The sequence below is a fragment of the Theobroma cacao genome, chromosome 3 (assembly GCF_053813885.1).
Source record: "Theobroma cacao isolate CCN51 chromosome 3, ASM5381388v1, whole genome shotgun sequence".
Lineage (NCBI taxonomy): Eukaryota > Viridiplantae > Streptophyta > Magnoliopsida > Malvales > Malvaceae > Theobroma > Theobroma cacao.
The window spans coordinates 26,373,004-26,398,401 of NC_142641.1; the positions used below are offsets into that span (position 1 = coordinate 26,373,004).

General features: G+C 34.7%; 1 protein-coding gene across 2 annotated transcripts; it reads right to left on the bottom strand.

Annotated features, from left to right (window-relative positions):
• Window positions 1-13,156: 13,156 nt before the first annotated feature.
• LOC18587140 (hydroxyproline-rich glycoprotein family protein) lies at window positions 13,157-17,411 on the bottom strand. 2 transcript variants are annotated; one of them, XM_018116665.2, is made up of 5 exons: window positions 17,043-17,411; window positions 16,831-16,966; window positions 15,854-16,217; window positions 14,917-15,299; window positions 13,157-13,857 (listed from the first exon to the last, which is right to left on the bottom strand). In XM_018116665.2, exons 1-5 carry the CDS (start codon window positions 17,095-17,097, stop codon window positions 13,746-13,748), a joined length of 1,050 nt encoding a protein of 349 aa, XP_017972154.2. In that variant the 5' UTR covers window positions 17,098-17,411; the 3' UTR covers window positions 13,157-13,745. The 2 variants fall into 2 exon arrangements, with proteins under 2 accessions (XP_017972154.2, XP_007010892.3); XM_007010830.3 differs by lacking the exon at window positions 13,157-13,857 and adding an exon at window positions 13,976-14,234 and having other exon boundaries at window positions 17,043-17,106.
• Window positions 17,412-25,398: the final 7,987 nt, after the last annotated feature.

Here is a 25,398-nt window from a genome sequence, read left to right on the forward strand (position 1 = left end):
TCCTCCTTCACCACTCCTACACTCCTTAATTAACCTTAATTGGTCTTAATCTTGTCCTTAAAATCGTATTAACTACCATTTAAGGTCACAAGGTGTTACAGGCCATGTAGACTCACAAACAAAAGTTATGGTAGGAGTGGTAATGCAATATCAGTAAGGTTAGAGACGCCCACTAGTGGTTATGTGGAGGATTGGTTTCCTAAAGTTGAGACAGATGTGTTGACGTTCCTTGTAATTGAGATCCATGTTGGATGTTTGTTTTTGTCTAAGTGAGGATGCCACCTTGGACTCGAACCATTGTTAAAGAAAATTTGGATTCCTAAACCCTAAACCCCCACAACTCTAAATGAAACACTAACGATGTTGTGTATTTTCAATTCTAGAGGCCCCAATAAATGTAATGTGGTAGGATTAGTAAAATTGCTAAAGCGTTGACAACTAAAGATAAAAATATGTATGTTTTTAAGATGTTGTATATGCTCATCTAGTTGTGGTGCACCCTTAGACGATGAACTTGATAAATAACGAAATGTGGACTAACATAAACTAGTAGTTGATTTTGTAGATGATAGTTACGCAATGCTTTAATATTACCTTAGATATAAAAGGTATTAGGATTATTTTAATGATTTCGAAGATTGGAGTGCACATTTCCTCGAGGAAAAATACTTGCCTAGAATTTATGTTAAGTTGAAAGACTTGGCTAGTTAATAAAGGACAAAGATGTGCCTACCCGATCTATGGTAAAGTAGATACCTTGTATTCAAGACATGGTAAAAAGGATTTGATTTCAAAAGCCTTATGGAAATGAAGTCAACTCTTATTGTTAGGATTTTGATGTATGTAACACCTCGTACCTTCGTATAAAAGCCAATACGACCTTATCGATAGGACGAGGGTCAATTGATGCTAATTTCAGTGCCAAAGAGCAGTGATAAGTGAAAGAAATATTGTGAAATAAGATATTTTATATGTGAGAAAATAATAATAAAATAATATGAAAATAATTTGATGCCGAAACGAGTCACATCTTGCTAGAGATAGGTTAAGTGTAAGTGGGGGAGACCAAAAATAGAATTTTGAATGATATGAATAAAATAATATTTTATTCATTTATATTATATTATATTATTTAGATAGAGAAATTATTGGTCACATGAAAATTAGATGAAAACACAATAATTAGTCATGAAAAATGAGGTTATGTGGAAGATTGGCATATGCATGTGACAATACTATTACATGCAAAAGATGGCATATAAAGGTGTAATCTTAGTGGGGAACATGTTGGACCCCCACCATGTGACAAATAACAAGGAAGGAGACAAATGCATAAGGTGAAATATGCATGTGATTTTACTAGTTAAAGAAAGCATAGAGAATTTTTGCATGGAGGACACTTGGCAGCAATGTTGGACTAAAAGAAAGGAAATATATATATATATGAAAGCATAGAGAATTTTTGCATGGAAGACACTTGGCGGCAATGTTGGACTAAAAGAAAGGAAATATATATATATATATATATATATATATATATATGCCGGTATTGTTATTGGCTAAATGGGAGGCCAAATGAGAAATAGTGTGGGAGAATGCATGAAAGGCTATTGGATATAAGTAAGGTGGATGAAATGGAAATGCATAAAGAATGCATGAAGATAGATTAAAGAATAAATATGGATAATAAAGGAAGATATTTGATCAATGTGGAAGAAAGGAAATTGGTGCATGAAAACCTATTGGTTGGCAAAATGGCCAAATGAAAATAAAAGGTGAATGTGTGCATGCAATTTGATTGGCTAAGTGGGTGGCCAAATAAATAGCAAAATTTCAAAGTGTAAAAGAAATGAGAATTGGCCTTGGAAAGCTTGTGAGAACCGGTCATTGTGAAAAAATAGAGAAAGAGCTTGGTTCTTGAGAGGTTCCACCCAAAAAGAGAAGAAAATAGTGGAAAGGAGAAATCAAAGGAGGGCTCAGTTTTGAAGAAGATCCAAAGAAACTGTGAGGTTTACTTCCTTTATCTTGTAGACTTTTGATATTTTACCACCCAAAGAGTCTTCAACATTCAAGAGAGAAACCGTGGAGTGTTGATGGAGGTGTAAAGCTTGATTTACAAATACAAGAGAAACAAGGTAAGGATTGTGGTTTTAACTTGAATATTCTTTGAAAATGGGTTGGTAACAATGAGAAATGTTTTGTGGCAGCAAATATTAGCTTAATTGGAAGGGATATAGTTACATGCATGTAACTAAGCTATTGTGAATGGTGGATTTGAAGTAAAAAAAAAAGGGTAAGTATAATCTTGCATTTTTAATCCTACAATTGATAGGAAATCTTGGGAATTTATTTGCGAGTTATTGTGGCAGCTTGATGATTGAAGCTTTGGAAGAATATTGAAGTTGCACGCAAAATCCAAGCCATCACAAAGGTAAGGCATGCAATGTGAAATGATTGTGTGATGCCTTAAGTATGGTTAGGAAACAATTATGCTAGTTGAAAGCTTGAAAAAGACATTGTGGACATATGTTGTTTTGAAAGATTTAAAAAGGTTAAGAATGTTGGTGTAATATGAATAATATTGGTGCATCATGAATGGAAATTGATATTGTGCTTAGTGGCAGTATGTTAAATGTGAATAATGGTGCATATAAGCTTAGAAATTACTTGGTGAAATCGGATTTATAGTTGCAGCCCTATATGTGATTAATAGTGTGGAAATAACGGTTTGAACATGACAAATGTTATTAGAAAGATTGACATGTGCATTTGAAGTCATAAACAAATTGTCGGGTTTATGTAATTCAAAAGTGTACACTAAAGATTTAGTGTAAACGGATATCTCTTAAGAATAAGAGAAGAAAGTATAGAATTAAATGTGAGCAGCAAGTGTAGAATATAATGGTAGCAAAGCATATTAAATGTATTGGATTGAAATGATGTCAGGAAGTTGACAAAGCAAGGATTATTGTTGCAAGCATAAAGTAAGCATTTGAGGAAATATTAGTGGCGAAGTAGCATCCCGCCATTGTAAGGTGAGTAAAGGGTGTCAATTTTAAAAGATTCTATACCATATCAAAGTATATGTATAGTAACATTCAATGCCTTTGTGGAAAGCATGAGTTGCTAAAAAATGATAAGTGATTTGAATACATGGTTTAGAATGATTTATACACTGTTTTTTGTGGAAAGCATGAGCTGGTAGAAACAATAGGCATTTGTGAACGCAAATTGAGTTTGAAGGTGTTTTGTGTATACTATATATATGATATATGTAAAGTGTTTTAAAAACTAGGAAACAAGCTCTTTTGCAATGTTTTGCACCAAAACAGTGCCTTGTATCTGTGTGTTTCGTGCATCGTTAATTTCACTTGATAAATGGCTTAAATGCAAATTCTTGTGAGCAGGTTTTAGTTCGAACTTTATGCAAATGTTTAAATTATGCATTTTAATGTGAAAAACAATTTTGAAAGGTTGCCAAACCTTGTTTTCAAATGATTTAAAGAATAACTCTTGAAAACTTTGATTTGGTTTTGAAAACGATTTTGACAAACCGAGAGATCGAGAGTAGGCCGAATGTCACATCGGGATAGTGTGACCTTTGTGCACAAGTGAGCACTAACAAGAGAACCTTTGGGGTCGTCGACGTTCTATTAGATGTGGCTAAGCCACGGTTTGTGATTATATGTGGCAAAGCCACGGTTTGTTATATGTGGCTAAGCTATGAGTTGATATACATGGTTGCGACCACGTGATTTCTCCAATGTCAACCAATATCATTGAGACTACTATGGCTGTGTGAATCTGGTGGAGGGAGGCTTCTCGGATGTTATTACGTGGAAAAAGGTCCACGGGTTTATTATCTATGATTACCTACTCGAGAGTGTCGAGAGTTTTTAGACTCGTACCCTTTCACATGGTGGAGAGATATTTTTTTTTTTCGCAGCTTCCCTTTTTAATTGATAGCTTTCAGTGCTTATATGTTGATCATGAATTGAAGTATGTGGATGTACTCGGTTATTTTTACATGCCACACGGTTTGGGAGCATGCATGTTTTATACGGCCATTTGTATTTATGAAGGAAATAAATGATTTCGACGATTGAAATCTATTTTACTATGCTTTGATTTCGGCATTGTTTGCCAAGGAAAATATTCCAGTATGATTTCCACGGCATTATTTTTACATGGCACAAATACCTTATGTCACGACCCGGAACTCCAATCGAGCCCGTGACAACCGCCGCGAAGCCTTTACAGACATTCTTCCCCCGAATGCCCTTCGAGACCTCGCAAGGCTTTTGTACCAGTTTTTCAATTTCTCTCTCTTTTTTTCTTTTCTTTTTTTTTTGAAAAATAAAATAAAATAAAAATATTAATTAAAATAATCTATTTTAATGTAAAACAATATATATATATATATATATTTGAAACATCAAAAATTAATTTTCTGCACATAAAAACAAAATAAATTTATACATACTGTAATATAGAAAATTGGAGTATGTAATTTAAATTACAATGACACGTGAGCCCCCAAATAATTGAGAAGGTTTAAGTCTATAACCTTACTTTCTAGGATGCAACTACGAAATTTACTTCTCGATGCAATTGATAGTCTATTGCCTATTCTGAGCTTGAAAAATGTATAGGAAGAAGGGGTGAGATTATAGAATCCTAGTGAGTAGATAGACATCATCAAAATAATCTAAAGCCGAGTAATAGGAGACAATTAAAATAATTCATCTCAACCCATATAAATAATTGGATTTCATCTAATTACTCAACATGGCTTATGCACTTTTCAAAAACTTGGCCCTTGCCAAAAATCCATTCTCGGGGATACCTCGCGAAAGCATCTTACCGAGACCTCCAAGGCTGTTTATTGTCACACACACAAACACATTTCACCTCTGACAACACAGCTGTTCCTTGGCGTTGGCTGAGTTCCAATTTTACGTGGTGGCCAGCGTGAAGTGTACTCAAATCCTACCTCGGGAGTTATCCTACGCGCCTCTCCAATCGAGGTAAGCTCAATAATTGAGAACCGTACCCCTCTAATTAGGCTGGCCCACGGAACCCCCCGTCACTGCAGTGCCCACTTTATAATCCACCAACCAATAAAATCACAATAGTATGACATGGCTCACTTAACACATTCAAGGCAAATCAAAGCAGTTCACATATTCTTAAAATCATAAAAATAACCAGTCATACCCACATTTATCATAAGCCATTTATTGTAAAATCATGGATAAACAACACAATCATAGTATAGGTCTCCAATTACTCTATTTTTGAAATCATTATTAAATTTTCAAAAATTTTATAAAATTATTTTATAAAATCTCATTTTCCCATAAAACACAATAATTTTCCAATTAAACCATTTTTCCATAAAATCACACAATTAAATAAATCTACTCTAGATAATTAAGACGATAGTAAGTTTACTCACTGTACTAGGAGTAGATATACTCTTATTCTCAGTCCTCGGGTGTAGTATTTTACCCGTATCAGATAGCTCACCACCTATCCACAATACATGACACAAAAAATTCAATAATTTGTGTCAAATCAATATATATTATTTCAGGCTCTTATCCATGCGTATGCACTAGATAGGGTGTGAAATGTTTGGACAATCGCTTAATCACAGTGTCCGACCTAACTCGCCTATACACAGTGTAAATTTCTAAAATCTTCAATTCAACTCCAAGTCCATCCATTTCAATTTCAATTATTCAATTATATCCACAATACCTCAATGACTATGAATGTGGTCCAATTTATCAGTTCGGATCATAAATTACACTTTTACCCCTAATGGGTAAAAATTTCAATTTTTTTGCACCAAAAATTCTCATTAAATTTTCAACCTCATAATTCATCATTTTTCCATCTAATTCTCTTAAAATAAAGCCAACCTCATCCTCACACACCATTGGCTAGATTCGGGCTAGAAAAATTCATGGAGAAAATGAATATTTTTCTTGTTGTTTTACTCATAAACATGCTAAACTAACACTAAACACTAACATAGTTCAAAATCAAATTAATCTAACAGCTTTCTCTCTCTAAACCCATATGATCAGATTTGAATCCATCATCAAAACACATAATTTAACCATGGAAAATAAGGAGAAATGCATGGAAATGATAAATCTTAAGCTAAGCTTGAAAAATCATACCTTTAAACACTTGATTCCTTGACAAATCACACTTTTTCTTTGAATTTTCTCACTCTAGGGTTTGTTCTTATTTCTCTCTCTCTCCTGCTGGTTTTGGCTGACCCTCCCAATGAATAATTCTGGAATTTTCAAGCCTTTTTAATAGGCTTAATAAAATATTATTATTTTATTTACCTTTTGAATATTTTATTATTTTATTTTTTTCTAGCCATCTTTTTTACTTTCTTTTTCTACCACTCAATCCTCTTCACTTATCCATGTCTTCCATAAAATTTCTAGACTTTTCCAAAGTTTTGGTGGGGTAAATTTTTAAAAAATTACACTTTTGTCCCCGTAAAAGTGAAAAATTACATTTTTGCCTCAAAAATTGGAAAATTACCAAAATGCATAATTTTCACTCCTTATACTCATATCATGCTCCATGTAATCAAATTTGATCTAAATTCTCTCGAAAAATTCAATTTCATCCTCGGATGGCAAAATTACCATTTTACCCCTATACTCCAAAAATATAAAAAATTCATATATTTTCACTGCTAAATCTTCCAATTGTACTTCAATACTCATATCATACTCAAATATGCCAAATGGGTCTAAGAAAATATTTTTTAAAAAAAAAAAATTCTCATTTTGTCCTCAAATTGCAAAATGACCATTTTACCCCATAACCGGTCAAATTTCCTGATTGATTCCAAATTGATCCTCGAACTCCGAATCACCATTCCAAGTAGATTTTGGGATTTCAGAACTCTCAAATCCCTTTTAAATTTTTCATTTGAACTAGCTTGAGGTATAAATCAACTTCACAACACCTCTAGGGGCAATACCGTCTTTTGTCGATTTCTCGGGCTTCCTCAATATACAAACATTCTATCGAGCATGTGAATAACATCATAATTATTTTACAAAGCAGGGTTTGACAACACTACCCCCCTAAAAAAAAATTTTGTCCCCAAAATTTCACTTATCAAACTCCAAGAAAAGATAGGGGTATTAGCTTTTATCCAATGTTCAACATCTCATGTCATCTCCTTCGTTTGAGCATTCTTCCACAATCCTTTAACTATTGAGATGTTCTTTTCGTTGTTCTACCTACATCACTCATCATACATGAAATTTAAATCTTGAACCACTCAGGATCATTCTTCACTTTAGTTACCCATATTACTAATCCCTACACATGCGGGGTTGCACTTTCATTCTCATCAATGCCTCAAAGATTCATCTTTCATGTCTTATGCATTTCTGAACTCCAATTTCCACAATACATTAAGAAAATTTCATAGCGATATTCTACATAAACTCATTTATTATATTATTCTTAAAAGCTTCATTTACACTGTCAGAACTTAGTATTTACATCTCTTATCATTATCTTACATTTCCACCTAACTTTTCATTCACTTTCTCTAGGTTGGACTCGTGCTTCATCTTCCATTACCGTAAAAACTTTTGTTGACGCACGAGTCTGTGGTTTGGAAGGTGGGTATATTGGGGTGTTACTCTCCACATCAGGCCGGATAGCTACTCCCTGCCTCGGTTGTGCTCCAGAGGAATCTCTCATCTGCAAGTCCGTACGAGTTGATGAAGATAGAGCAGCTACAGTGGCCTGTCCTAACTGTGGACAATTAGTTCTAAAGTGACCCGTCTGGCCACAATGAAAACATCGCAAAGGCCCCCAACACACCCCGCCATGAAATCTTCCACATTCTCTGCATCTATCAAAACCTCCGAAACTTTTTTCAGAAGTAGTCACTGCAGATCCGTTGAATCTCGGAGGCCTCTGCTACATTTGTGAAAATGATGGTCGAGAGGATGTTACCGAAACAGAAGGAGCACTCCTTGAAACAAATGAGCCTTTGCTCCTCTTTAGTGGCTGACTGGAGGACATATTCGAATTTTTCCTCTTTGCCAACTCAGCTCGCATTCTCCTATTTTCATTTGCGAGCTTCTCAGCCCTTAAGGCCATTTGTACTACCTCTTTATGAGGCTCCCTACCCGTCACAGTCATTCGCTCTCTTATCTCATTGCGGAGCCCTTCCTAGAAATAATCGGGCTGATCCCGTTCAATCCTCACTAAATCAGGCACATAAGACAGCAGCTCGTTAAATTGAGTCTCATACTCCTCTACAGTTAAATTCCCCTGCTTCAGACTCAGAAATTCTCTCTTCTTCTCTTTTTGATGGAAATGGGTATAATATTGACTATCAAATTCCCTCAGAAAGTCTGACCAAGTTAGGAGAATAGTGGAACGGGACTTCACCGAATTCCACCATGTACGGGCTCTCTTCTCCAATAACCTCGTAGCCACTACCAGCTTCATCTCATCCTCCAATCTCATATCAGAGAGTGTCTCTGAAACCTGATTAATCCAATCTTTCGCTGCTGTGGCGTCCAACTCACCCACAAAGGACATGCAACCCAATTGTCTAGCCTCCTTCAACTTTTTAGAAATAGAGACATCATGTGCCAATGGAACTGAAGGAGTAACTGGTGGCACTACAGGTGGGACCTGACTAGTCTGAGCTTGACCAGCCATTGCGGTAAAGAAGGCTGCCATTGCTTGAATTACCTCAGGAGACAAGACAAGAATGCCAGTAGGTGGCGGAGGAATCTCGACTGGTTCAGCAGCAAGTGTTGCTCGAAAAGGGGATGCAGTCGATTCCTCTTCTCTAAGGTCTGGTTGACCTTGCCTAAGATGACCTCTGCCCCTCCTAGCTGATCTAGTAGGGAGTGGGCACTCACGTCGAGGAGGCATGGTAATCTAAAAAGGAAACGAAGCAAGTTTAGGTAATCTCAGACTCTACATACATGCAACTTTACCTAACCCAACTGAACTTAACCTAGTTTAACTCAACCCGGGGCCACGCAGTGTTATTGTGAATTCTGAAAATAACTATAAAAACCAAAAACTTTAAAACCATGCTTTGTTAACCAAAAGCTCTGATACCAATCGAATTGTCACGACTCGGAACTCCCATCGAGCCCGTGACAACCGCCGTGAAGCCTTTACAGACATTCTTCCCCCGAATGCCCTTCGAGACCTCGCAAGGCTTTCGTACCAGTTTTTCCATTTCTCTCTCTTTTTTTCTTTTCTTTTTTTTTTGAAAAATAAAATAAAATAAAAATATTAATTAAAATAATCTATTTTAATGTAAAACAATATATATATATATATATATATATATATATATATTTGAAACATCAAAAATTAATTTTCTGCACATAAAAACAAAATAAATTTATACATACTGTAATATAGAAAATTGGAGTATGTAATTTAAATTACAATGACACGTGAGCCCCCAAATAACTGAGAAAGTTTAAGTCTATAACCTTACTTTCTAGGATGCAACTCCGAAATTTACTTCTCGATGCAATTGATAGTCTATTGCCTATTCTGAGCCTGAAAAATGTATAGGAAGAAGGGGTGAGATTATAGAATCCCAGTGAGTAGATAGACATCATCAAAATAATCTAAAGCCGAGTAATAGGAGACAATTAAAATAATTCATCTCAACCCATATAAATAATTGGATTTCATCTAATTACTCAACATGGCTTATGCACTTTTCAAAAACTTGGCCCTTGCCAAAAATCCATTCTCGGGGATACCTCGCGAAAGCATCTTACCGAGACCGCCAAGGCTGTTTATTGTCACACACACAAACACATTTCACCTCTGACAACACAGCCGTTCCTTGGCGTTGGCTGAGTTCCAATTTTACGTGGTGGCCAGCGTGAAGTGTACTCAAATCTTACCTCGGGAGTTATCCTACGCGCCTCTCCAATCGAGGTAAGCTCAATAATTGAGAACCGTTCCCCTCTAATTAGGTTGGCCCACGGAACCCCAGTCACTGCAGTGCCCACTTTATAATCCACCAACCAATAAAATCACAATAGTATGACATGGTTCACTTAACACATTCACGGCAAATCAAAGCAGTTCACATATTCTTAAAATCATAAAAATAACCAGTCATACCCACATTTATCATAAGCCATTTATTGTAAAATCATGGATAAACAACACAATCATAGTATAGGTCTCCAATTACTCTATTTTTGAAATCATTATTAAATTTTCAAAAATTTTATAAAATTATTTTATAAAATCTCATTTTCCCATAAAACACAATAATTTTCCAATTAAACCATTTTTTCATAAAATCACACAATTAAATAAATCTACTCTAGATAATTAAGACGATAGTAAGTTTACTCACTGTACTAGGAGTAGATATACTCTTATTCTCAGTCCTCGGGTGTAGTCTTTTACCCGTATCAGATAGCTCACCACCTATCCACAATACATGACACAAAAAATTCAATAATTTGTGTCAAATCAATATATATTATTTTAGGCTCTTATCCATGCGTATGCACTAGATAGGGTGTGAAATGTTTGGACAATCGCTTAATCACAGTGTCCGACCTAACTCGCCTATACACAGTGTAAATTTCTAAAATCTTTAATTCAACTCCAAGTCCATCCATTTCAATTTCAATTATCCAATTATATTCACAATACCTCAATGACTGTGAATGTGGTCCAATTTATCAGTTCGAATCATAAATTACACTTTTACCCCTAATGGGTAAAAATTTCAATTTTTTTGCACCAAAAATTCCCATTAAATTTTCAACCTCATAATTCATCATTTTTCCATCTAATTCTCTTAAAATAAAGTCAACCTCATCCTCACACACCATTGGCTAGATTCGGGCTAGAAAAATTCATGGAGAAAATGAATATTTTTCTTGTTGTTTAACTCATAAACATGCTAAACTAACACTAAACACTAACATAGTTCAAAATCAAATTAATCTAACAACTTTCTCTCTCTAAACCCATATGATCAGATTTGAATCCATCATCAAAACACATAATTTAACCATGGAAAATAAGGAGAAATGCATGGAAATGATAAATCTTAAGCTAAGCTTGAAAAATCATACCTTTAAACACTTGATTCCTTGAAAAATCACACTTTTTCTTTGAATTTTCTCACTCTAGGGTTTGTTCTTATTTCTCTCTCTCTCCTGCTGGTTTTGGCTGACCCTCCCAATGAATAATTCTGGAATTTTCAAGCCTTTTTAATAGGCTTAATAAAATATTATTATTTTATTTACCTTTTGAATATTTTATTATTTTATTTTTTTTTAGCCATCTTTTTGACTTTCTTTTTCTACCACTCAATCCTCTTCACTTATCCATGTCTTCCATGAAATTTCTAGACTTTTCCAAAGTTTTGGTGGGGTAAATTTTTAAAAAATTACACTTTTGCCCCCGTAAAAGTGAAAAATTACATTTTTGCCCCAAAAATTGAAAAATTACCAAAATGCATAATTTTCACTCCTTATACTCATATCATGCTCCATGTAATCAAATTTGATCTAAATTCTCTCGAAAAATTCAATTTCATCCTCGGGTGGCAAAATTTCCATCTTACCCCTATACTCCAAAAATATCAAAAATTCATATATTTTCACTGCTAAATCTTCCAATTGTACTTCAATACTCATATCATACTCAAATATGCCAAATGGGTCTAAGAAAATCTTTTAAAAAAAAAAAAAATTCCCATTTTGTCCTCAAATTGCAAAATGACCATTTTACCCCATAACCGGTTAAATTTCCTAATTGATTCCAAATTGATCCTCGAACTCCGAATCACCATTCCAAGTAGATTTTGGGATTTCAGAACTCTCAAATCCCTTTTAAATTTTTCATTTAAACTAGCTTGAGGTATAAATCAACATCACAACACCTCTAGGGGCAATACCGTCTTTTGTCAATTTCTCGAGCTTCCTCAATATACAAACATTCTATCAAGCATGTGAATAACATCATAATTATTTTACAAAGCAGGGTTTGACACCTTATTTGTTATTTGGTTTTATAAGGCTATCACTTTATGCTCTGGTTTTATTGTTCAAAAAGTTCTTCTCTAAGCTTGTTTCCCATCTACGCCCTGTTGCACGAAGCTGATAATCACTAAGTCTATGCAACTCACCCCTTATCTCCCTTTTTGCAGATAAGTGATTGGCCTAGCATGCATTCATCAACACTTATTGTCCACCGCGGATAGGTAAAGGCATCTCATAGCACTTTATTCCGAGTCTCTCTGTTGCTAGAGGTCGAGTCATTCATAGTATATTTCGTTGTAAATAGACACTAGTTTTAATGTAAATGTACAGTGAGAGATTATAAACTTTAATGTATTTATACCATTAATGTGGAATAAAAGCTTAGTCGATTTGTCCGATTTTTTATTTTAAGTATATTACAAAGAATTATATGGTTCAAAACAATTATATAAATTGGTGGAATGGATATAACGTATTAACAAGAATTTCAAATAAGACTTGTTCGAGACTTGACGAGTTCTCCCGCAAGACTTCAATGTCAGTAACGATCAAGGAACAAGTCGTTACAATGTATAGTTAACAGATATTATTACGAATTAATTAATGAATTATTGGAGTCTAAGTATTAAATGTGAAACCCCTCACTTTAAGTGAAGACTATTTAAGTAAAATCTTACGTGATGAGCAATTAAATTGTGTTTTTAGTCTAAAGATTTTTAAAAACTTACTTTAAAAAAGTTCAAACCTCAAGTTTATAAGTGTACATGTTCATAGAAAAGAGATCTAGATCAAAACTGTGTTTTCAAAGTGAAAATTTACATTTTGAAATAGAGCTGTCACACTTCCTTACGATAAATTGGAATGAAAGAAAAAAAATTATGAAGCAATTATTTAAATTTTACGTTATGATAAGTTAGAAAGAGTATAATGGTAAAATAATAATAATTTTCATTTTCTTTGCTTTTATTTCTTCACTCAACCAAATAATGGACGAAAAGAGAATTAATTTTTTTCGTCTTTTCTACCAAGCATACCAATGGAAAGAAATATATACATTCATCTGTCTAGTTCTCTCCACTTTCACTTTTTCATCCTTGTATTTTTCTATCCAACCTACCAAGCAAAGTCTAAGTCTTCCCACCCACCCTGTGCCCCTTTCAAAATGACATTGTAGTAACAGAATTATGCATATCCAACTCACACGCTTTCTGGAAATATATAACTAAGCATAGGACACATTCAGGTGTATTCATTCTCTACAACAACTTGTTAAGCATTCATGCAGCAAAGTCATTAAAAAAATCATTGAGGAAAACCTTGAAGCTTCAACAAAATTCCCATGCCTTTCTTCTCTCTTTCACATGACAATTCCAGTGGTATAGGAATCTCATATCTGCAAACCATCAATCAAAGAAATGATGACACCAACGCCCACTGCAGTTACTAAAGAATACTTTTATGTTTTCTTTTTCTGAACCGTTTACTGATTGAAGGGCATAGGGCATATAATTAAGATTCACTAGCAATAGCACAGAGGGAGAGGGTGGGGGAGGGGCGGGGGGCGGGGGGGAGCGGGCAGGAGGGGAGGAGCAAAACATCCATTGTTGACATATATTACCATTATCTTGCCCAACAACATTTAGGTTGCAAAGAGTTTCAATTAAACCTAGCCCTGACAAAAATTTACAGCTTTCTCCATATATTGATGATACCATCAGCAAATGACTTAAGGTTCCCCCAAAGAGTTGACTTCTTTGAAAATTCTGCATCATCACTCTGCTCACTCAAGAAGTTCCTAGATAATAGAATATTTCATATCACCCACTGCGACTCATAAATAGTTAAATGGCAAGAGAATTTTCATAATTAACAGAAATACAAAAAGGAAAAAAATGAATTAAAAATCATTCAAATGGAAAAAGGAAATGCTGTATATAATGGATCTAGAAACAGCATAAGCCAAACTCAGGTCCATTTATGAGCTACAGTGTAAGTTGTAAGGTTTCAATAGCATACCTAGAGTCTAATCTGCAAATGCTCTCAAAAAGTATGACAAAAAGATATATGGAGATCACTTTGCAATAATACACATACAATATGCCCAAAATTTCAATACAGTTCATTCTCCTTTGATGCACTGTGTCACACATGCCCATATGTGGTGTCATTCATCTGTAAAATTTTAAATACAAATTGAAACAAAATAGAGAGCAAGAAACTATCAAGCATATAATTACTTCAAAGCAATCAAATTCATGCCAATATTATGCCTGAGATACAAATAAGAATAAGAACAAAATTTTCTGGATTACTTCCAAAAAGGATATAAATAAAAAAGAAAAACTAAATTAGCATATATGTTGAGTTATAGCAATGATACATACTGACGTTTACATGAAAAAAGGTAAAAAGTGACATTCGTGGTCAAGCTAATGATGAAAATATACATGCATGAAGCATGACCATGTGCAGACATTTTCTTGCTATTCTGAGCAAATAAACAAATAAACATTTTCTAGCCATTCAAGAGAAAAAAAACATCAAGCACGCCTCAACCTGATGTGCAGGTATAGAAAAGGTCAAACAATAACATGAAGAGGAAGTTATCTTAAGCTTGGTCTGAGGTAAATGAACCCTGATCCCAACAGACAAGAATTATAGACAGTACTATTATAATCATCATCATCCTTATTTGACTGTCATAGTCAAACCTAGGACCTGTTCCAACCTCATTATAATCAACCCAGAAAAGTGGCTAATGTCAACACCATCATCCTTTGATTCACAAATCTACGATCTATAGCAACCTCACCCATTCAACAATTGAGCAATTGTTGGGGAAACGAACACTTACCTTGCATGCTTTTCCTCTTCTGAGGATTGTCGATGGTGCTCAGCTTTAAGCTCTGGACCACCAGAATTTAGTAACTCTTCAGATGCAATTTGTTCCTTTTTATCACCCTCTGCATTTCCAACCTCAGTTTCTACTTTTAGTAGGTCACCTTCTACTCCAACAAAATCTGACTGAACACCATGAGATTCAGGTTTACACTCCTCGGCTGATTCAAGATGTTGATCAGAAACTTCCACAATTTTTTGTTTGTCTGGAACCATCTGAAATTTATCATAACTATCAATGGCAGCATCCTCTACTTTAGCATCCTCTTGTTTTTCAAGACTCTTAGCATCATCTTTCAACACAATATTTTCTTCTAAAACAAAATCATAATGGCTACCCTGAAAGTTAAAAAACAAATTAGATTATAACAGGAATTTAAAAAAGGTTCCACTGTTGCACCAGTGAAATAAACTTTATAAAAAAAAAAAAAAAGAATAGAAGAGCTAAGTTCTTAAAAATTAAATTGAACAGTAAGACAGCAAGTTGCGGATTTGTCCTGTAAAGCAATGGCAGAAAATAAGAAAGGTTAGGGGCACAACAATAGTATGACTGCTGAAAGACATTCTGGTATATTAGGTTATTGGTGGTCTCATTGATATACTTATGAAGCATTCCTTTTACGCATTATGTCAAGGAAAAAAGTTCATAAATGCTTTCCTCTGATTGCAGGCAGGAAGACAAAAGGGAGGAGGGAGTGTCTAAACACAAAGTTCCTGTATTTAAGTGGGAAAGTGCAAGAAAAGGAATCCATATTGGTCACAGCTGTAACTCCAATAAAATTTGTTGAGTTTCAACACCACTTTTAGTGCCAAATATTCCTTGAAACTAACAGCTGATAAACTCTGTCGACATTTCTGCATTTATCATCAAAGCCAAAGCCTATCGCACTTACTGGAGTTTGGGGCTTTAGAGCCCCTTTGGAAAATGTCTCCTCTTCTGAAGAATATACTCGCAACACTCCCTCAGCCTCCAGTTCCTTGTCATCAGAATCAAGCATCTTCACATCATCTATAGCTTCTGTACAAGTGTCATTTTGGACTCTGACTGCAGTTGAGACCACTTGAACTTCAGAAAACGATTTCTCCTCTTTATCGACAACTTTTCCAGATAAATTTTCGAAACTGCTGTTTGAGGAACATACTTTAGAATTATACTCTAACTCTTGAAGAACCTTCCTAACAACATAATAAGAGCCACCCACTTCTTTTTGAGCTGCAGATGCAGATGGGAATTTCCCGGCATTTACTGATCTATACCTGGAAAAAAGATGATGGAAAAAGTTTCAGTCTTAATAAACAAACTAATGAATTAGAATCACAGAATAAGCAAACTGGACTAAGTTTTCCAGAGTGATAATCAGGTTTAAGACAACAATCGTAGTTTCCACTTGTTTAATGAAAATTGATAGACCAAGACAAACAGAGTGATATTTGATTATTTCTTTTAAGAAAGTAAAAAGCAGATAGCAAACAGAGCCCTAAATTCTTGGGCATGAAAAGGTTTTGCTCGAAGTTGGTATTCATTCAAAAGAATAAAGAAACATAGGGAGAAATAAATCATCATCATTCGCTCTACAAGAGATGGACACCCACAACAAACTAGTAGCTGGCCCTCGTTTGAGAAACATCAAGGGAATAATAATTGCAATTCTCAACATTATTTGTAGTAACTCCACACTAATCCTCAACAAATAACACGCGCAAAATTGATCAAGAGTGAAATCTGGTCTAAAGAAAACTCCTTTTTCATCAAACTCAGTGGATTAACAGCATTCTGGAATGATACAACAAAATAAAAAATAGGAAAGGGTAGACAAGAAGGGCAAAAATATTATGTATAAAAAAAAAAGGGAAAGAAAAAACAGAAGACCTAGTGATGAAAGATTCGATCATAGCTCGTCGTTCATCCTTTGAGACTTTTTTGCGCTTTGGACCGTCAGAAGGAAGAGAAGCAGCGTATGATCTTCCACGCCGCACTATATTTCTTGCCTCAGCAAACAATGTTGCTGTAGAATGGAATCAGTCAAGTTTTACACATTTACCGAAACTGAATCTGTACAGGGGAAAGAAAGAAAGACTAACCAGGAGCTGCGGAGTGCTTGAAGCAGAATATCCGTCCTCCTCTTACAGTTTGCATCCTTCACATTTTCAAGACAAGGGACCAAAACAATACTCAAGGTGGTATTTACTTTTAGGGTTTAATCGAATTATTACTCCTAATACTTTAGGATCTTTTCATTTGGATTTATTATCAGAATGGGGTTCTTGCGTTTGAATTTCGGCTATTTGATTTGGGAATTAAGTCTGAGAGGGAGAGAGCGATGAGTTTTCTTTTTTAAGACTTGAACTCGAGAGGGTTTTAGACTTTTTAGGGGTTTTGTTTCTCACGAGTCACGATCATTTTTATAGGTCTGGGCGGTTGGATCAGGACGGTTCTTCATACTTGAAATCAAATGAAACAAACCTTTTTAGAAAATTGATCACAATTGACCACACTTAGACAACGAAACATCTAATTGAATTAATGGGTTCCATTTTGGATAAAAAATCAAAATTTTATATTTTCTTGTAAAATGTAATATTAAAATTTATAAATTTTATCTATAATTATAAAATATATAAATAACTTAAACATAACAAAAATATAATATTTGATTTTTCACTCACATAATTATGCCGTTTTACATATAAATCATCTAACCTGGAGCTTAAAGGTTATGTTGTAGAGTAGTTAGTAAATAATTCCCAAGTAAGCAAGAAAGACAGCCAAAGGGAAAGGACTTCGAAAAGGAAATCCCATCTAGTGCTAGATCTATCATAAGTCGAGTTTGAAAGTCATCCAATACCATGGGATAGAGAATTTCATAAAAAGAGTCCGATGATAATAAGCTATATTCTCTCGTTCTAGCATAAGTCAATCCCCATTCTCAAGAAAGGAAGTTCAAAGCAAGGTTTTAGAAGTGAGTAAGGTTAGATGATAAGTCATTCCCTTAATTTGCTAGGGATATAATTTCATATACTAAGTTGTAATTAAACCAACTTGCTAATGCTTAGATCTGGAGCTAGAGAAAGAAGAAAGTAAGGTTGGAAAAGTCAACTTTCTTATGGATTAGCTAGTTAAATAGTGGATTAAAGGTTTGAGCATGAAATTACTTATAAGAGAACTAATAGAACGCGCACGAGGGTGACTTAGTAACTTAGGATTGGAGCGTTAGCAAAAGGGAAGGGAATTATTTACTCTAGAAAGAGTGAAATGGGGTAGTGGATAAAAGCACTTTCTTCCCTTTTTTTCTTACTATACTAAAATCTCATACAATCTATAATCAAGATTGGAACCTTTCTCAGGCTAAAGTGTGTGTTTACTTCTCTTTCCAAGTAGGAAAGTAAAGAGTCTTTATTAAATAAACCCTTAGTAAAATGCAGAGTGGGAGCCTGGAGAGGAATCAGATCCACATACATAACATTCTTTTTCGAAAGCTTCAAAAGTGGAAGTTACATAGAGTTTGGTGGTATCGTATATAAGAGGAATGCAGCATTTAAAAGTGATCTTTCCTTCTTTCTAGAAGGAAGTTTTTGATGTAGTTGTTATTTGTTTTCCTATAGGGCTATATAGAATTCTTGTCCTTAAGTCTAACATAGAGAGATTTCTTTATCGCCTAGAAGGTTTAACGATGAGAGAGTGTTCCTATAGTATGTTTTGCCAACCCCTTTCCAAAAGGCTAATCCACTGTAAGTGATCCCACTCTGAGCTGTCTATTGTAATTGATATCCAGATTTGTTCCCCAACTTTTGTATGGGCTAATATAGATATAGTGTTGGGATTTGACCTTATGTTCAAATAAGAAAATAGTCAATAATTAAAAAATTATAACGCAGTGGAATAATAAACTAGTATTGAATCAGAGAAACAGTCGAATCCTATAGGATCAATGTTTGTGTTTTCATGTAACTTTCAAAATAATAATGAATACTCATAAGTTTAAGAGTTACATACCTTGCTCTAAATATCGTAATCAAGAGCCAATTAAATCCAAAATCTTTGCTTCTTCACCTTTAGAATTTGTCAAATCTTCAGCCACCCAAGTGTTTGGCCTCCAACAGTAATCCACACAGTGACTGAATAAGACATTCTCAAAGGTAAGATTTTACTTATGCTAGCAAGTTTTATTTCTAAAACAAAAGACAAAAAATTCTTGCCAAATCTTATTTTTGTCAGACAAAGATAATTATTTTTCTTTTCTTATTTTATGAAACGGTTGAGAAATGGTTTTAGGCTTAGATTTTTAGTTTGCAAACATAACATATTTATATAGCCAAACTAATTTGTAACCCTAAATACAAAAGTTGTATTTTAATTTAATTAAGTCTCTGAGAACTTAATTAATTTTTCACTTTATTTTGGTCTCTTTCATTTAAGTTAAGTCCAACTTAATTGATTATCCTTATTTGATCCCAATCATGTCACTTAATGTGTGTGACCCATTAAGTTTCTAACACGTTGGCAATAAATATAAATCATAATCAAATATCTATTTGATAATTAATTTATATTTATAGATCATGAGCGGCATCTAGCAATACATCATGACCACCTAAATGTTAAAGAGTCAATTAAAGATTTGACAAAGCCCTTCAGTGATAAGCCTCTCAGTGCAATACGATCCTTTCATCCAATATCCTAGATATGTCATTAAGCATGGCTCGATATCTACTTATGACATTCCCTATTAGTTCTCATAATTCATGGCTAACCTTATGAATTTAGAAAACTAACTTTCCTTAAATTCATCATTCTTTGGCCAAAGACTTTATACAAGTTAATCAAGAATTGAGAATAAGTGAGATACATCCCTTCATATCACTTGGGATGATGAATCCTCTCTTGACCATTCATTCACCTTCGCATGCTTCATGGCATACCCAAAAACACCCTGTTTAGGCATCTGGTTGCCTCTAGACCTGTAAGGGTGAAATCAAAGTATGTCATTCCCCATACAAGATGACCTGGTGTCTCAAGTCCAAGGACTAGTTACACGACTATCACATGAGAACATTTTTCATAGACACTTGAGTGAAATACCAAATAGAGTTCTCATAGCGGGTCATGTTCAGTGAACTTGTTATTTAACAAGTACCTACATGTTATCCTCAAGTATCCCATATACTTCAATCTATGAGATCGATTGCTTACTTCCCAAGTAAGGAGGCTTAACATGTACTAGTCTTTGAGTATTACCAATGCCCTGTCTTGACAATACAATTACTAGGAACAATTTTAGGAACATGGCTTTGATGCATAGTGATCTCATAATTGTAACAACTGTACAATTCTCTTGCAAGGCCTTTATGTTCCATGGGCTTCATCCAATTAGTACTTAATAACTCCTTATCATTGCATTAACATGAAGGAAAACCTCTATCACATATAGTTATGTGAATAAGTGTGCATTAAATGACAATATATATATTTCTTGATCAATCCAATTGGCTCAAGGGCATATACCAACATATAGGGCTTCCATAATTGTATACGTAAGAAGTCTAGGTATTTTATAAGGCTTTATAGCCAGTCTTGATTACCCTTTTTAAGTTTTCAATCGAAACAGGGCTTTATATGATAAATTTCATGGTAAGGATTATAGATATTTCCCTAAGAGGTAAAAGTTTGCATTGATATAAGCGAATATGGTCCTTGTAAGCCATTGGGATTCCTTATACCATCAAATGAGAGTTTGGGGCAAGGCCAACCATTGAGATCCTTTATTTTCTAGTTAAAGTTGTCGTACATGGTGGGGTCTTTTAAAAAGCATGGGGTTATTCTCACAAAAGTTGATTCATTCGAGTCTTTTATCCTTAACTATTATCTGCCAGCCTATAGGAGTGCCCTTAGAACCATTGGGAGTTATTTGCGTTATTTTCTTACATTTAGTTGAATTCTTTCTATCTTTGTCTATGCTAAGTCTTTTTGCAAGCTAGTAACTCCAGTTACCAAGTAATCTCTAGTATTAGTACTAGTTATTGCCTTTCTAATTTTAGTCCAAAGCGAGTAAGCAAGCGAGTGGGAAACCTTTACTTTATACGAGTCACTTGTTGAAGTGTTTTGAAGTTATTTGGGACCCGAAGGCTTTATTTGAGTTTTTTAATAAGCTAGCTAAATTTAGGGCTTTCCTTGGAATTTAACAAGTAAGAGTGTCCTTTTAGCAAAAGGAATATGATGCATAGGTGGGTACTTTTTTTTTCCCATCTATAGTCTCATAGCTAGTGCCATTAGTTACCTCTCTAATTAAAGTACAAGGGTAATCCTTCGTAGGATAAGCCTTTCCTACTATAGTGGCAATTATAGTGCTTTTGTCCTTCCCTACAGTTTGAGTTGAAGTTGAATAAGGATTGAAGTTGGATTCCCTTGATAGGAGTTTGTGGAAGCCATTGAGCAAGGGATTTTTCAATCTAGATAACAAGTCAAATATAGTGAGCAAGCTTGTGAGTCTATGATAAACGTAGTTTCTTTGAAAGCCTTTAAACAAAAAGTAAGACATTTCGTGGGAGTTTCTTTTTCTTAGGGGCAGAAGTACTATTTCTAATGCAAGATAAGGAAAGTCAGTATCAAGTAGTACCTCTCCGTCTTCAGTTGGAGTGACTCTGTTCCTTTCTTTCCAATCCCAGAGCAAGCTAACTAGTTAAGTTAGATGAATAATGCCCTCCTAAGCCCACTTTTGGCCTAGCTTACTACTTTCACATTATTCCTAAGCACTTTTTTTCCGAGCTTTGTACTTCCAACGAACCTAGTTTAAGTCCTTTTGATCTTGTTGTAATGGAAGTAGGAATAGTCCTTTGAAGTTCTTTTCCAAAGATGTATGTAAAGGCAAAAAAAGCATATTCCACCTAGCTGACTTCTTTTCCTTTTAGGTGACCATCTAAGGCTAGCTTGACTTTTATAGTCGCATGAAGGCCAGTTTCCTTTGTTGCAGTTGGAGTTGAAGTACTTAGGAAAACAAGTTATCTCTTATTTCTATACAATAGTCTAGGTTTCCATTGAGAGAACAAATAGTTCCTAATGTATGTTAGGAGGGTACGAGAAATACTCCATTAGCAAGGTCCTTTCAAGTAGGCCAGGAAAATCTTTTTAGAGGTAAGTAAATTATACATAAAAATACTACTGCGGGGACAAGGATAGCTTTTCCATTTGTCCCTTGGGCAAGGAAGTAGGCTAGGTAATCTAGTGAAAACACAAGTGATCCATTTGAAAACTGTTACATTTCATTTCTAGTTAGATGTGGTTGTGGGTAAGAGTGTCATTAATCGAGTATGAGTCCTTAGGTGTGCTATTCTAAGTCCAAGTGTTCGAAGGAAAGGCAAGCAAGCTCTTTTTAAGAAAAATCCCTTTCTTGTTGCCATAGATTCCAAGTAGTTTCTTGAGGATCTTGAAAACCTGAGCAAGATAGAGTATTTAAAGCTAGTTTATTGTGTAGAAAAAAAGTAAGACTTTCAAGCTTTTAAGAGAAAACAAGCACTTCTAATCGACTATTGCAAGCTCAAGGCAAAGGGTGGCATTCAATTTACTATCAAAATGGTGAATTTTGAAGTGTGTCACACTTGAAACCTGCAAATCAAGATAGAGCTCTTCTTTTTATACAATATTCTTAGTCATATTCAATCTCGACTTATTCAACTAAATCGAACATTTCACGTAAATAGAACAATGAACACTTATTGAATCTATTCTCTCTTCATTGTTCTAGTCACCACAAGTCCAAGAAACTAGTTGAATTGATATCCCCTGACAGATTGACTTCCTTACTATTTTAGAAAGCTAGAACCGGAGAAAAAAAGGGAGAGTAGGAATAGCTAATTTATTTCTTGAGCTGACATGCCTGAAAGTTTAATCTTAAGAATTTTCTAACTAAGCAAGCTAAGCGACAAAGAGCCAGAAGATGCTATAGCCTTTTATTTTAAATTACTTTAAGAGTAGTTATTGCTTTTATAGGAAATTTGATAAAAAAAGCTCATTTGATGAAAATCAGTGCAAGTATGGTGATGGCTTTATTCGTATATGTTTCGGTATTTTGACCATATCTCTCTCTACAAAACTCAAAATGAGGTGATTCTTAGACCACTAGAAATCTGAGAAGAAGGGCTACAACATTTATATTTACTGATTCACTGAGTTCTGATTGGATCATGGTCAAAATATTTATCTACTTTGGAGCATTGCAGTAGTATACATGGACTAAACATGATGTGGTATTTGGAGCTTTTTGTTCAATCTTAAAGTCCAATTGACATGATTCTTGAGCCATTAGAAAGTTGAGAGACAGGAATAAAACTTTCATGTTTATCACTTTTCCTAGTTTAGAGCAGATCAGGGTGAAAATCACGTTCAAAATTGATAGATTGTCACCGCATTGGGAGAACAAGGCTGTAGCGCTGGTGAAATGAAGCACACCACATTTTCCTGAGAGCTCAGTGTTGCAATGTTGAAGAAGTAGCGTCGCAGCGCTGGCCGATTTTTCAAAAATGAAAATGTTGACTAGATTTTGGAAATTTGGTTATTTGGGGCCTATTTAAGGGACCTTTTTCAGAGATTTTAAGAGAAAGGTAGCAATCAACTATTTTGGAGATTTAGAGCGAAGAACAAAGCAAGAAAACAAGAGAATTTGAGAGAGAGTGAAGATCATAAAGCTTCAATAATTAGTTTCTTTCTCTACTTTTGTGTTTTTCTTATTTTCTTTGACTTGGATTCATGGCTAAATTTCTTTGGATGTTGTTTTTATTTGTTATTATGAGCTAAATTATCTTTCTAAGATTACGGTGGATTTCAACATGTAGTTTGAATATTAGGTTCTTTTTTTTTTATTTATGATGAATGGGTGTAGTTTTGCTTATTCATATCTATTCTTAATGCTTGTGATTGCTTGGCCAACAATTAATTGATTTGTGAATCTAATTGAGATTCGACAAAGAGATTTTAGATTGGACTAAGGTTTGAATAGTGTATGTTCACATCACTTAGTTGATCTGATTCGCGATTCGGGTAAACATATGCCAATTGCCATACATAGCCACATTAGGACACTTGCTTAATGAACTTAATTTAATTGATTTCTATAGACATATAATGAATTAATTAAATTAAGTATTTGTACAAGCAACTAGACGGAGACTTGTCCATAACTTTGGATTCTAGGTTAGTAAAACCACCCAAGAAAGATAAATAAAAAGAAAAGTTGGTATCAAATGAAGTGTTGGATGAACCCATAATCTTAGATTTTAATATATTGCCTTTCTCAAGTGAATTTTTAGTTTCTGTTAATTAATTTAGTGGTTGCTTTCATTTAGTTTTAATTAATTTTCTAAAACATCAAGTTGATTGAATAAGATTAATTTGTCATAATTTTATTACTTAGTGCAGAATTTGAAGCAAATCCCTGTGGGATACAATTTTGGACTTATTGTCTATATTACTTGTTCGATACGTATACTTGCGTGTGCAAAATCTATAACACTGTCTAAGATGATTAATACCCTAAGTGATGAGACCAGGGATAGGTTGAGCACTTTCCAAGGTGAGATTGGAGAATTGAAAGCTTAGGTAAATCCTTTGGCTATTGCTGTAGGTAATGACAGTGCAAATTCAGGAGATCGAGGTAAAAGGGCTAAAGTGTCAGAACCCAAGCGATACGAAGGGTTCAGAGATGCTAAGGAGTTGGAAAACTTCCTTTTTGATATGTAGCAATATTTTTGAGCTGTGCGCATAGTGTCGACGAAGGACAAAATGGAGATGGCTTCAATGTATCTTGCAGGGGACACAAAGTTATGGTGGCGTTCCAAATTCATCGATGGTGAGTGCTGCATCAACACTTGGGCAAACCTAAAGCAGGAATTGAAGAACTAGTTTTTTCCTGAGAATGTTAAGTATATGGCACAATAGAAGTTGTGGGAATTATCACAAACGAGATTAGTGCAGGAGTTCTGAGGAACTTCTCTACTTTAATGCTAGACATTAGGGATATGATTGAAAAAGATAGATTGTTCTATTTTCTCGAGGGTTTGAAACCATGAGTGAAGACAGAGTTATAGCGATCGAAGGTACAAGATGTGACTTCGACAATGGTGGCTGTCAAGTGCCTTACTGATTATAGTGAAAACTCTAGCAAAAGAAATGACCCTTAATCCAGAACCTGTAGCTCTAGCTTAAATAGTGGGCAAATTCTTGAGAGTGAGTAGACTTTCGAGTGGGGGAGGTGATAGAAGACAACTTGTTAGAGATTCACCCCAACATAGAACAAACAAGCAATGGAACTTTAAGCCACAACCTTCGATATCTTATTTTCTATGCAAAGAACCTCATCGCGTAGCTGACTGCCTCATCGAGCAACTTTTAGTGCAGTATGCATTGCCGGTGTTGGGACACCCCCACCCCACACCATAATTGAAGAAG